Here is a 15836-nt window from a genome sequence, read left to right on the forward strand (position 1 = left end):
GCCCGGTTCTGTCAACACTGCACTGATTCTCTATGAAAAAAAGGAAAAATTGACAAATATTTATTTCATATGCTTTCATGGCACTTGAAATATAGAGTATAGTACACCAGTCAAATGAACTTTTATGTTTTGATAGTACTTTGCCTTTTTAAGCTCAACAGCAATGATAGGGAAAACATCTATGTATATGCATCTATTTTATTCCATAAAAAAATAACTTGACGACATGAGGCGGTAAGTATATAATAACTGAATTTTCATACTGGGGTGAACTATTTCTCTAGTTAATCTCATCAGTCTGAGATGTCATTACTTAAGTGCTCATAATTGCAGCTTTCCCCAATTTTGGCCAGCACTTGTGAAGCCAACGTTTATTAGTGGCGTTGAGAGCTCATCAAATGCTCCATTTGGGCTCCAGCTGCAATATGATGAGGAAAGATGATTGCATGCTCTCATTTCATTCATCAACATTAGCCACAACACTGATCAGATATAACTTAGTTCACATGACGCACCGGCCATGTATCATTTAATAATGCAGAGGGTCTGTCAAATAAATCAGGAGATAATGAAAGAGGGAATAATATAATAGCCTAATGCTTTGTTTCCACTTGGGAAGTGTTAGATTTCTAAATGACAGTGTGGTCATTAATTTGTTTTTCAGTTACATTCAGAATAGACTTTAAATTCTAATAAAGACACTGATTGCATCATTGATTACTGGTCTACTCTATGGTGTGCCATTAGCTATACAGTCTAAGTAACTTGACCATTTAATGCAGACAAATTTGTAACCCAGTACCTCTTTTTCACCATTCTCTCCAATGTCTCCAAATGATAAATCTTTTTCTGTTCATTACCAGAATCAGATTTATAATATGTTACTAGTACTGTAGTGCTACCTTTAATAGATGCTCTGCAGGAAATGCCTCAAATATTCAGTAGTACCAGTCCACGTTTTCTTTTTTTTTTTCTTTTTTTTTTTGCCTTAACAGTATTTCAAGCATTTTTCCCCATAGGCAGAAATTCTAAAAAAAATTTAAAATAAAAAAAACCCATAAAAATTCCAACTATAAAAAGTATTTACAAACCAAGAAATGAATAATCATTTGCAATTTCAGGATCCAGTGGAATGTTATAAACTTGGGATAAGAAAAAGAAAATTTCACAGTAGCCTTGAAAACAACTGGGAACATTTTATTGCTGGACATAGCTGTCAAAAGTGAAAACAGTAACTGATGAACAGGAAAAAAATAAATAAAATAAAGTAACATAAAATCAGAATTACAGCACACAACTCTTGAGTGCTGTGATGATAAATAAAAGAATAAATATACATGCGAAACAAATGAGAAGTTTGCAACTACTGCCAGCACAAATGCAACAAACCTAGAAGACTGCACGACAACAGCGCAACATGTTGAAAATCATAAATACACAGAATGAGACAAGACACAGACAAAAATTATTAATTGTGAGTTTTTCAGAAATGTGGTGGCAGTATGAATCCAATCCATCATCCACCGTTATTTTATGAGGTCTTGTAACCTTGTTTAAATAGAAAACAACAAACAGTTGTAAAATAACCAGTTACATGGAGCTTTGATTGTGTGGAGAGTGATTTCTACTAGTTAATGTCTTATGGTTTTCAAAAATCTGATTTAACACCATAGAGACAGAATAACATACAATACTCTTGCAGGTACAGTTGGGTCCAAACGTCTGGGACCACAGATGTAAAATTCTTCTGTTTTGAATTTATCAATTTTTTAATTTAGTTGTCATAAAATAATACAGTAACATAAGCAATTTGAATAAAATGTTAGAATTAGTTTGTGTACATAAATGGACGCAGGGAAATCTGACTCTTTGACAGATCTGAAGTTAGACAAATAGGTTATCTAATTAGCAAAACAGAAATTAGTTTAGAACCTTATATTTTTCGTCTTCATTGCTCACAATAAAGTAATATTTATTTTTCTCCCATAAATCCTGAAACCTTCTGTTAATTTCCCTGCTTATATTACATTTTGAATATCAGATTTTCAGTGTTTGCACAGACTTTTGGACTTCACAGGACAAGCTACAGTGAACAAAGTTGTTTGTTCAATTTGTACAGAAAGAGTATGAAAATGTCAAAATCAACTATTATGTACAATAATGATCTACAAAGTACTTCATCTATGATGTAATATAATATGTAAACATATTTATTGTTTGACACAGATGACTGTGAAAACATGAAATATATACTTTGTCTTTCCCAAATAAATTCATATTTCAGCCCTCCTTCAGTCGTCATGCTATGTTCAGTTGATCCATATGTGAGTTGTGTGTGTGTAGCATATGACTTAAGAAGTCAAAACTGAAATAGGGATTCATGAATTTAATGTTGAATGTCTCATTTTCAGTTTGTAAAAGATCGATGCATTTTTAGTTGAATCTGGCTATAGATGACAGAGCTCAATCAGAATATGAAAGTTAAAGTATATTAGTCCTTGACTGATACTGGAAGAAAAGAATGTACTGTAAAAAGGAGGGAAAAAAAGAAACTAAGGAAAAATATGCATGTTAATACAATAAAAAAGAGGTAATTTATCCACATGAAACCCCTGAAACGCATATAAAAAAAACAAACAAACAAACAAAACAAAAAAACATACAATTTGTTTAATGGAACACTTCTCCAGTGTGGGTTAGGAAAGTACTGTTTTATGGCAAATTTTTCAACTTTGCATCTCCAAAACAACATCCTCTGGTTCTCCTCTTTGCAAAGACATCAGTACTACATCACACACATCACATGCATGTCCAAAATCATGACCATTACCCACGATCATCATTTATTTGTACAGGGTTACAACGGACAAGGGCTGCTTTGTTGTTGTTGTTTTTTTTTTTGTTTTTTTTTTTTACACCAAGGATTTTGTACCTCAGAAAGTCACTTGAGGGATAACAATGTAACAATGAGATATTTTACACTGGCATTGTTCCACAACCAGACAGAAAGTTAGGTATCAAGGTCCCCAGAGTCCTATTTGCCTTCTCACTATGCTTACCATATGCTTAAGTGTGCTTCAAATCACATAACTTGGAAATGGGTTCATTTTGACTCAGTGTGTTTGAGTTCTTAAAGGATTTTTGTGTAAAATTGTTGTTTTCTGTTTAAGATTTCTCAGATGTTGTTCTGTGTATGTTTTTTCATTCAGATTTTGTCTTATACATAGTATTCCTTGTCCTTGTCTTTGGGTCTCTTGTTGCTGGCACCCTTAGTGCTGGGATGTTTGTCTTTGACTACTGTGCCATTATTCTGTGCGGAATTGCTGATGTAGTTCCGTGTTTCATCTACCTGATAGGAGCCCTCGTCCCTGTTCCTGTATTTGTACATGGCATAGAGGAGGATGAGGATGCACAGGGCGGCAGCAGAGACAATACCCACCACCATACCCGTAGTGCTGCTGGACTCACGTATTACCTCTGAGGCACCAGGAGGCACTCTCCTGATACCTGGCATGGTGGGCAGAGCACTGGGGATGGTGCGCAACATGGGTTGGGTGATATACGGCCCCCTGGGTTTGGTGCCGTCCATGTCGAAAGATGTGGGGAGTGGTAGTAGCACTATGCCAGGTTGGGGTTTGATCTCACGGTTGTTCATTTTCCCAGCTGGGATGTTAAGAGCAGTCTCAGACGTGACGGGTGATGCCGCTGAGCTCCTGAAGTCAGGCAGAGGCGGGATGGCCGTAGTCCTGCCTGCCTCAGAGGCCTTGCTAGGTTTAAAGTCCTTTACTTCCCACTTGGGCGCAAGAGCTTTGTAGCCACCTTCATAGGTCGACGTGGTCAAGATCTTATCTGTTACCAAGGAGAAGGTGGTGTAAAAATCTTCATCGTCAGTAGAGGGGAGGCTAGAGTCGAAGGCCTCCCCAGAGCCAAACCCCGATATCACCAAGCCATCACCATCATCATCATCACCATCATCATCACAATCATCGCTGCCTTGGTCCGACAAGCAAGGTACCCCCGCCTCAGTGGCAATTGACAGGGACTCTTTTGTGGTCTCAATAATGGTGAGGACAGGGTGAAGGGTCGGGGGAAGGGGGATGAAAGGGGCTCGAGTGGAAACAGGGGGGATGTCTATGGGATCCTCAACTAGAATAGGGATAACTAACTCCCCTCCTGGCAAGCAGAAGAAAAAGAAAGGAAATTAGTGTCCATTCAAATCTGGCTGCTTGTAAACAGGCAACTGTACATGACCAATTAAAGCAAAGCAAGACCATCAGGAAAGAAATATGACAAAAAAAAAAAAATATTTGTCTAAAAGAATGGCCAAAACAAACCAAGAAAGAACTGAAAGAGAAAACAGAAATGTAAAAAATGCAAGGTAAATTTATCAAAAGGCTTGAAGGGACATGCAATATCTTGAGCTTTCTTTTTGGCAAACTCTGTTTAACCGACCTCTACATATAACACCAATCACTCACAATTACTGCACCCCTGCAACTCAGAGTGACTGATGTTCAGCCATGAACATCTTTGTATTGCTATGTGTAGATTTGTAAGCTGAGCAACTGCTCACGTTGTGAATTCATTTAGGAAATTTATGTCTAAGCATCCTGTTGGATCAATGAACCAATGAAGAGCGTAATATATAGAACTCTCCCAAAAAATAAAATTATTGTTATGAGATTTCTAATTTTCTGAGTGGCTTATCAAGACTGTAGAAAAAAAAAAAATCACTTTATTTATGTTCCCTTTCAAGTCTGTCATTCTTGAGATGAAAGCCAATTGCCTTTTGACAGTTCTTATGAAATTGCCACAATGGCACAAGTCACATGACAGTTCAACAACACCTGAATACTTAATCTCACATGTGAGCACTATGTAGTATCATACACGATTCGCATCACTCAATTTAACAGAGACGGTCTAATTTTGAGAACAACAAACACACTGGACTTAGTGAAACAGACTAAATTTTAGTTAAAATTTTAAATCATATGTATAGACTTATAGTAAAATGTATAGATTTGTTCTTGTGTGTGTGTGTGTGTGTGTGTGTGTGTTTGTATATATATATATATATATATATATATATATATATATATATATATATACACACACACACACACACACACACACACACACATAAGTTAAACATTCAGATGTTGGTTGAATCTGCTCAAACTTGAGCCAAGGTGGCTTTGTTGATTACAAACAGAGGACACTATAAAGCAGCACAGGTCTCAAACAACAGAAAGAAAAGGAAAGAAGAAAAGGAAAGAAAAATTAAAATAATGCAAACAATGGTTGATGGTTAGAGCAAAGCACTAGAAACATTCGCAAACCAAATGCAAAGAGAGTCAGAAAGAGTGTAGTAAAGTACATAAAAAGATAATTAGTCAAAAAAAATGAATGAATAAAAAAATACAATAAAATAATAAATAAATAAATGAATGAATAAAGCCCATAAAACAATTCATCTAAAGGTGGAAGCATACAATCAGTTCTGTGACTTACATCAACAAATTGCCCGCATGATTTTGGCAGGAAGAAAACATTTACAATATATTAAGAAAGTTGTGTAAGAATGCGTGAGGAAAGTATGGTTCATCTGTAATTATTTAATTAGGCAATCAAATTATCATCTGATTTTATCATATATTTTTTTTCTAAAACAAGATGATATAGGGAGGCAACGACACATACATTCACACCATGACATGAAAAATAACTTCACCATTCTGCTCATTTGTTCTTTCTTTTGATGAATAAATCCTTTTCTCTGTAAAAGAAAACTGTACATTCTGTTTTTAAAGATGATTTTGCTTTGAAGTATCTACAGATACATATTTTCTTTGTTATTTTTAAAAAATAATTCTTTAATCAATTGAATGACTGTATATACTGTACCACTGCTAAGAGGAGAAGGGGAGGGGCAAAAGAGAGAAAGAAGGAGGGAGAAAGAGAGAGAGAGAAATAAAGAGAGAGAGAAAGAGAGAGAGAGAGGAAAGCCTAGACTAGGTAGGAAATGACATAGATGGAAGTGAACGTGTACGTCAGTTGCCATGTCCATGTAAGGGCGGTACGAAGCGGTCGGGCGGCAATTGAGCTTTGGGCTGTAAGGAAGGGATGGGGATATACAAACAATGAGCATATACATGCCCATCTACCAGATCATATAGCACTCTCAAGACTGACACTCTACAGACCCTAAGCTGCAACTTCTGTCCCATGCAATTTCCCCTTCTTTTTTTTTTTTTTTTTTTTTTACGATTTCATCAATTTAGAGGTCAGATTGGGAAACTGGGAAAAATGTTGATCAGTATTTAACTGACTTTAAACATTTGGAGTAGATAGTGGTGAGGAAATATATATATATATATATATATATTTGTTAATTACGTATATATATATATGCTCAAATGCTTTGAAATATTAACCAAGCTAAACAAGAAGAAAAAAAGAGAGAAAAACTGAACAAGAATCAGTATAGAAATAATAATAAAACAATATACCAATGTAATATTATTTGAACTTGAGGAGAATTCCATCCAAAAACCTGGACCACTTTATTCCTTACTTTATTAAAATATCAAACAGACAGCTCATGGTCATTTTTTATTACTTATATATTTTTAGGTTTGTTTAAAAATCATAAATAGAACTGACTTGAAATGCAAGTGTTTGCTTATTTGTTTGTTTGTTTAATCTAATTAAGCACAAAATGTTTCAAATGCCTCTAGTCAGTATACTGATTCGTGAAAACTATGGAAATACAGCATTTTGAATAGAATTCTCTTTTGAATAATTTTATACAAAAATATTTAGATATACATATACAGTGGATAGATAAATATATACATATATAAATATACACAAACCAGAGGATATATATATGTATACATGTATAAACACAAAAGCAATAAAAACACATAGAAATAACTGACAATTCTCTCACACTATCAAGATTAAAATAATCAGAAAGTACATAGTGAAGTCAAGGGACACTGTACAGTCACCACCTTCACAACTAATAATAACATTATTCGTTTTCTTTTGTTAATCTTTTGTTAGTAGCTTGACAGCACAAAGCAGGGATGTATTTCAGGAAAAAAAGGGAAAATCACTTTTTTTATTTTTTATTTCACTGCAAGGTGATATCGTGCTTTTTAACAAGTTGCATTTAGGGAAAGTAGAATCACAGCACTGCAAGCTGGGATAAGAAGGGCTGAGAACAGGGTCACAAGATATTGGGCAAAAGGCTGTGGGATATTGTACACACCTGTAACAACTTGAATGATACAGGTGAATCAACAAAATCTCAATACAAAGAAAAAGACTTATCTAGCATCTAGCCAATTTAGAATGGAAATATTTGGCAGAGATCATTTTATAACCAACAGCCGTTCGCTCAACATTAATCACAATAAAGAATGGGAATTCCATAAAATGGTATTATAATGGTATTATAAGACAGAACCCATTTAACTGATATACTGAATAACCATAATACATTTACATAAATATATCCATGTAGTACATGTGAGAAAATAATATTTTGTGTGGCTGACCAGTATGGGTTTAATAATAGTTGATGCTGCTACTGATGATCTAGTAAGCTTCTTATAGCAACCAGCAAAAAGTTTACTTTATCACAGCCTTGCTTACTGATTCCCTGGACCATCGTGAGCTAAATTAACTTATTGATTTAAGTGATTTAAAGGCTGCTTTAGATGACTTTAAGATAAAAGCATCTATTAAAACCACAGGCACAAAAATAGCACCACAGTGGACCCCCATGTTTCTTGGTAAATACTTTAATCTTACATTAGCACTTCAACAAGCAATGATAATTTTCACATTGTTTTAGTTCAGCGCAAACATTGTGTGCTTGTCTTAGGGGACTATGTTTGTTTTGCAGAGTGGAGATAGGAGGAAATGTTATTTGGGCTTAGCCCAATTACAAAGCAAACACTTCAACACTGCATTAACCCTCCAGCTCAGATAGATTGCAGTGTTCTCTGCATTTGCTTACAGGAGTTAATTCTTGTAAACAAATCTGAAGGATCACTCTCTTTCTCAGCTGTTAACACTCTCAAAAAAGCAATGTCTTCTGCACAGAACTTTCAGAGTGGAGTTAATTTGAAACGAAATCAACCATAACAGCTGACATTCACAGCAGTGCTCTCTCTCCTGTGCCCCCAACCAAATCTGAGTGTCCTTGGTTTGGATATCCGTGTCTAAACTCCTTGACCATTTTGCATTCGCTGAGTCTTGCCAAACAGTGATGATGCCGCAGGTGTGTGGGGCTAAACCTGCCTGATCCCCTAAAAGAAGAGTCTGTGTGAGCTGGCCCCTGTGGTTCAGAAAGCTCGCCACAGTCAAATCCTTTTGTGGCTGCCGTGCATTGTGCTCAAACTGCAACTGTTGTGGTTCTTCTCCTTCACCTCAGCCTCTGCTTACTCATCACCAGTGTAAGAACTAAAACATGTGGGAAATGAGAAGTGCTGAGGTAAATAGGAGCAGAGGATCTCCACACAGAGATTGGATACAAGAACTGGCTTTTATGACATATCCTCAAAGCATTAGATTGGGCAATCTCTGAGCTCTGCTCTCCTCTTTTACAGTTAATCATGTATGAATTGAAGTAGTGATCTCTTTATCCAGTTTAAATCTAGATTATAGACCTGGTTTACACATAAAGCACATTTATAATATTCAAATCCGTTAAAGGATTTTTAGGCTGCATTAATTAGGACAACTGGATCTGGGAACTCTTCCAATAACACACAATGTACTCGCTACATCATCAGAAGAATGGCATCTACACCAACATTAGTCTGTTTCTTTCTTATTCCGAGGTTGTTGTGGCTAAGACTGAGCCTGGTTTCTCCCAAGGTTTTTTCTTCATTCTGTCACCGATGGAGTTTTGGTTCCTTGCTGCTGTCGCCTCTGACTTAGTTGGGAACACTTAATATGCAGCGATATCGTCATCTTGATTGCACAGCTACTAGGGCTTTGAATCTTTGGGTAGGCAGCGATTCAATTCACAATTTATAGGTTTTCAATTCGATTCAAGAGTGATTTTTGCAAATAGAACGATTCAATGTGATTTGATTCACAATTAAATCGGATTCTGTTTGATTATAACGATTTGATTCTGCATTCTTTAAGTGCATTCATAGTATTATTAAAATGCTTACCCTAAATTCTTTAAATGCTTAATCAGGGGGCAAATTTCACAGCAGCCTTTATGGCCATAGGTTAGAAAAAAAAAGTCCATTGTTAGATGCTAGTTTAATGATGCTATGTCATGACATGGCATACATGTTGTAAAAATGTAGGTAAGCCAAGATAAAAAAAAAAAAAAAGATCTTTAAAAGTAGGCTATTATGTAACAGCTAACATTTTGTCACACCAGGGGCGTAGCCATCATTTCAGAAGTGACAGAAATGTCAAATACAATCATTTTATGTAGGTAGCCTATGTATTATCATAATTATTTTTATTTTATTTTTGACAATGAATTTTCTTCTTTTTTATTACTTTTAATTGGCTGTAAGAAATCAAATACACAGCTTGACAATAATCATTTGTTATCGATAATTTTTTCCTAATGGCAATTTTCTGATTGTTTTATATAGGCTAGTACATTTACTTAGCTATTATTTAAATTTTCTACACAGAATAAGGTAGAAAATATATAGTTTCTTTACTGTAATAAATGATGTCAATTAGCACTGCATCAATTATAAATTTTTATCGCTGTAGAAGAAGCCACGTCATCAGCTGCGTCAGAGACGAACGGTGCGCGAGTGCAATCCTGTGATAGTCACAGGTGGTAAACAGTGGAGCGCTTGAAGGAGAGAAGCGGTTCATGAACACTGTTCAAGGTCTCCAATAATTCATGCGTGTAGTAATTTAATGTATATATTTTGAAAGCATTGAATCCTATAGAAACTATCCATTTAATTTAACTAAAGTAATAAATTTAAGTTTTGTTTTTTTTAAAGTAGCACAATGAAACTTTTGGCGCTTTAACGATTAATAAACAGAAGCACACACATCCCGCGGAAGAACCTTCTAAACAGAGCCACTTCTCTAAGTTTACATCTATCAGTCCCTCCAGAAAAACGCAGATTTTTTTGTGATTGTTGCGGGCAAAAATCCTTGATTTTGTGGCACGTCTCCTTAAAAAATGTGATGGAATATGTGGGATATTTTTGCAATTTTATGCGATGAAATTGCGTGAACTTGCAAAAACTGCGGTTTGATGAAAAAGAGAAAAAAGGTGATTCCCCCAACACCTTTTTCTCACTAGGCTACTACCTTAATGTAAAGAGTAATTTCTTATCACTTCCTATGATAAGCAAGCATACTAAATCACAGAATATTTAAGTTGCAATCTCTTACTGCAACGTAAATTATTTTACATACTACTAATATAATTACAACTGTAAGTTTTTGGTACTGTTCTGTAACAAAAAAGTGCAATCTTACAACTGTAAAGTTGCATCAACTTCTGAATGAAACTACAACAGTGTTAGTAGCCTAGTAAGAAGGGGGTGTTGGGGGAATCACCGTTTCATCAAACCGCAGTTTCCGCAAGTTCTCATAATATAATTTGGCTCCACTGTCATGTAACAAATCGGGAAACTGCTTCGCGCGTTCTTTTGCGCTTATTTTTGTTGGCAAATAAGAATGATTTGCGCGCTTCAAGTTTCACCCTGGTTTCACCGCGGAGTTTGCAGATGATGTTCACGTCATGTAATTATGTCACTTCATAAGGTTCCCATGGCAATAGGGGGAAAATGGCGCTTTACTTGTGTGCATAAATATCTGATTATGCATTAAATCAAGCGATTGCAAAATCGTGTTTTTCTGGAGGGACTGATCTATGGCGATTCACACAGGCATGTGTTACTTAACAGTGGTGAAGACCTGACCAGGCTTCAATAATCCAAACATAAGCACTTATTTTAAGTGTACTGTAGTGATTTGGGATAAGACATAAACTTGGGGTTTGAAGATTAATTCATGATGTACTTGGTCATTATATACATTTTGCATATGTTGAATATAGAAAAAGTTACATAATGCTGCTTTAAGCATAGGGTAAATTTGTTGGCCTTCCCAGTTGTGATGTTTAGTTGCTGTGGTTTTGTTTTCTCTAGTTTGTCTTTCTGAATGTCTCTCACAGGCATATTTTGGCTTGGAGTGTCACAGATTGCTGTAATTTCATCATGTCATATCCCGATGTGACCCAAGGTGTTAAATTAATATCTTCAGCCAGAGGCATGCGACCACTGTCTTCTGCTCAATTTAATGGCCATTAAGCTAAATGTGTCAACTAAACAACCTTAAACTGATCTGAGAGCTGCTTCATAGTGACAGCCGGTCCAATGAGACCTAACTACACTAAAATTCAGCCTGTGTCAGTGGTTCAGTGACCCATTCCTCAGGGTCTCATGTTCTCTGTGCACCTCTTCATGCTTTACCTGATTGATGTCTTGCTTGTTTTTCTATCTCAATCACCTGACAGCATGATGAAACCTTAGGGATCTTACAGCATCTGTTTTACTTTAAAAGACTCTTCCTTCTTGAACTACACTGGTGCCAGCTTTTTCCCCTTTGATTTAAACATCAAGTACTTGGAATTGTGTCAGTTGTGCATGAGTTTGTCTGAGTTTATTTTTAGTCTTCAGGTAAAGTTCACTCCTATGATCTATTCAGGACATAAACATAAACTTAAACTTAACTTATTGGTTATCCTAAAGCTGAAGTATGGATGTCAAAATTGTTTTGTAATATATATATATATATATATATATATATATATATATATATATATATATATATATATATATATATATATATATATATATATATATATATTAATGTGATCCATGTTAAACCATGTATAGGTGATTACTTTTATACACTGTGGTTGTGCTTCTATCAAAATACACATAGTCTCATTGGAAAAACGTTATTTCCTGCTGAAATGAACACTATCTGCAGTAAAAAAACAAACAAAAAAACAAACAAACAAACAAAAAAACAACAAAACATATGATTACAGTGACAGATTATCAGTTAAGCACAATACTATATTATGACCTCAAAAACACTTTTACTATACTGCATGATTTGTAAAATAAAACATTTTGATATTTATTATCACATAATTAAATGCATATGTACGGCTTTCCGTAGTAGTACACTTGTTTGGTAGCTATTCTTGGTACAGCATTGCACTTGCAAGAAGCTACAAATTATTGATTTGCAGAAATGTCACCACAGGCACGTTTTTCCAATGACCCTAGGTTAGTTTCTATGCAGTGTATTTGTTTGAACTTCATGATAATTGTAAAACCGATAATTTATTTGTTTATTTCATATCATGGCAAACTGGCCTCTATCACCACACTTAGAATCACTATAATATTTTATGGTTTCCCCATCTTCAAAAGTCCAACGTAATCCCTGTTTTTGGTATAAATGTTTTTTTTTAGCCTTTTTGTGGAATTCCCATTAGTTCATTTGTGTTTCACAGAATGTGTTTTACAGTGCAAAAATACAAGAAAGAACAACAACGGCAAGGCATCAGACAGATAGAGCAATCAGCATTTAAAGACAAAGACATCAGCACATAGACAGATGATAACAGCACACATGGTCAGCCTGTTAGCAAACTCATGGATGGAGAAGCACAAAAGATGGAGCCAGTAACACACCCATGCAAGAGTCATGACTGAGATCTATCATTGGGGATAAATTATTTTGCAATCAATGCATGCTTCAAATGCGACTCATCAGTAGCAACAAATAGAAAAACAGATATACTTTGTGGCAATAAAAGTCTTTTTATGCCATCTGCATTCAAACAGACATGTCTATGCAGAAAGGCACAGGAAATAAAGATGTAAGATCAGGGATGGAGGGGTGGGGGGAGTGGTCATTCTTTCACACAACTTTCTTGAGACAGAATGAGGTTGCCTACACAAGGCAAAAATAATAATTAAAACATATGATGGCAAGAAAAGATTTTGTTGCCTTTTATTTCCTGTTGTATAGAAATGGCAATGTTTTATTTTAGCCTAATGGCACAAAACATAAAAATGAGGAAGATAATTATTAAAAAAAATTTCTTTCTTTTTTTTCAACCACCAAAATTCCATGCGGCACAAGATGAGGCAAAACAGGAGGATTAATTTTAATCCTGGAAAATGGAAGGATGAGGACACCAAAGAAAAAGTCCCCCAAGAGGGTAAAAATGAGCTAATTCTTGGAAATACAGCAAATAAACCCAAATCACATGAATGGAATGTAAAAGAGCGGATACAGTAGGAAGATGTTTTTCCACATGAAAAGGTTCAACCAAAACAGAACAAAACAGAAAGTATCATGCAAACTGTCCAAGAAATCTGAACTCAAGGTCAGACTGATTATGTGAATTTCTGTGTCAACATGAAATCATGAGTGTGGTGGTTTGTGGCTAAGAGTACTCGTTTCGAATGTCATATGAGAAGAAATGAAAGGTAACACTGGAACTGTCCCTTGGCATACTTCCTGTTGCCATTGAATTTGAGAGGACTTGGGGATGGTTTTAGATTTAACACAGTTAGGGAGAATTTATCCAAAGCATAACTGTCTGCCATCAGGTTTCAAAACTAGTACAGAGTATATCTTTGGATAATGAGCAGAGTGACCTTGTAAGTTTGAGGAAAAATATAAGGTAAAATTAACAAAGAAATAAATAGGGGCCATCTGTAAAGTCAAAGGTAATGACGGACCATATGGATACTAGCTTGCAAGGTAAACGGGTAGGACACGCTTTAAAATGATAAAAACAAAACATTTTTTTTTTTTTTTGCTGGAATTAATTAATATTTTTTTTACAACTGAAAATATAAACTATCAAAGCATGATGCCAGCAAACATGGTTTTAATTGGTGTATTTAGGAGTGGAAGGTAAAAAAAAAAAAACCTAGTCAATGCAGGACATATGATTTGTATAACACAGGGTGTGGTTTGAGGTAAATTCAAGGGCCTTAATTAGTGTTCTGATGACATTTAGAAGCAATTAAAGGCTCTTTGGTTAAGAAGTACCAGTACAGGTCAGCAGGCAGACCATCGAACTTTCATAAACCAAACAAGCCTTGCATCCATAATGGCCTTGTAAGCACTAAAATCAACAGCAGTGTTTCATATACTGCGATGGCTGACAGCAGGAGTCTGACAATTACAGTGAATCCCAAGTTCTCTGAAAATGATGTTTTATCTTAACTATACTAATTAATATGTCATAGTTATACTGCACAAAATTGTTTGTTTAACCTTGAGGAAACAGAGGCTATGTGTGGAGAAACGTGAGCACAGAAATTCGAAGATATCTGTTCTCTATTAGATGTTTTAACTTAAGGCAAGCCTTCAATGTGAGGAAACAAAGGAACAAACAGGAAGGAGGTTTGCTTCTGTTGCAGTTAGTCCGCTACACATCAGAAATCTCTATGCTCGAAGCATTATTATTATTTGATTTCTAAACAACTCAAAATGTATCATCTGTCAAAGATGCACACACACACACGCACACACACACACTGCAAGAAATCCATTGTGTACAGGATTGATACATTTTGAAGCATCAGAGTGAACAACATGGAGTTTGATACTAATTTTGTACTTTTGTCATAAAGTTTGGCTCTCTGTTGATTGCTGAGAGGACAAAATTAGTATATACACACAACCATGTTAGTGATGTTCGGCCCCATATTCAAGTGTAACTCTGAAACAGCCCATTGCTTCCTGGCTCATTTTATTCTTTTACAATATAATTTGCATGTTAAATGATTTAGAGAAATCAGCCCACAGACTTAAATTGAACAGAATTTGGACACATAGATCAAGTCTTAAAACGTATCAATGTCACTGCACAATAAACAACAAAATATCAAAGCAAATGACATTTATTTAAAGAATTATATATATATATATATATATATATATATATATATATATATATATATATATATATATATATATATATATATATATATATAATTATATAAAAATTAAGAAAACTGTATTCCTTTTCTTTCATCTGCAGCAATAATGTTTTTTTTAACCATATCTTGGAAGCAAATATATATATATATATATATATATATATATATATATATATATATATATATATATATATATATATATATATATATGCGCACTATATTAAATGTAATTGCTTGACAGATGCTTTCTTTAAGTCAGATATTTTTTTTTTTACTTTTACCTAAAAGTTTGCAGAAGCCATTTGGTTTGATATTTTATATTTTAACCCAGTAACATACAGACATTTATTGTAACTAAGTGTCCAAATACTATTGTACATCAGTGATATACTTTATATCACTATAGATATATTTTTAACTGCTATAGTTTTTGAGCTTGAAAAAATGCTTTTAGTGACACTTTTGAAGTTACACTGGGTTGTCATGGGGGTGATGCTTTGAGAGGGAGAACTTAAACAGAAGAGACTGAAAGACCAGATTTAAGCAAGCACAACCGTAACACATTCATCCCACCTGTGTGTCCCCCGTCACACTCCTCCAGATCCTCGTCATCGCTAGAACATTCTGCAGAGGACACAATGTCATCTGTTGTCTGCTGGTTCAACCAGAGGTGTGTGGAGAAAAAACAAAAAGAACAAAGGTTTAAGTATAAAGGTTTAAGTCAAATATACCAATACATAAGGTAAAAACAGTGAAAACATATCATTGCAGCAAGAATTATATTTTACTTCTCTCCCTTATTTCTCAAGGGCAGCAGACCGGGGACTTAAA

At 35.0% G+C, this 15836-nt stretch overlaps 1 protein-coding gene across 1 annotated transcript in view; it reads right to left on the reverse strand.

Moving 5' to 3' along the window:
• Positions 1-1175: 1175 nt before the first annotated feature.
• The window catches only part of LOC127983557 (neurexin-3b-beta), a 72816-nt gene continuing 58155 nt past the window's right edge, over positions 1176-15836 (reverse strand). The window contains exons 6-7 of the mRNA XM_052585745.1: positions 15579-15657; positions 1176-4173 (exon numbers count right to left, since the gene is read on the reverse strand). Of these exons, the coding sequence (XP_052441705.1) occupies positions 3218-4173; positions 15579-15657 (1035 nt within the window). The 3' untranslated portion in view covers positions 1176-3217. The remainder of the gene's footprint in view (positions 4174-15578; positions 15658-15836) is intronic.

The sequence above is a fragment of the Carassius gibelio genome, chromosome B20 (assembly GCF_023724105.1).
Source record: "Carassius gibelio isolate Cgi1373 ecotype wild population from Czech Republic chromosome B20, carGib1.2-hapl.c, whole genome shotgun sequence".
Classification (NCBI taxonomy): Eukaryota; Metazoa; Chordata; class Actinopteri; order Cypriniformes; family Cyprinidae; genus Carassius; species Carassius gibelio.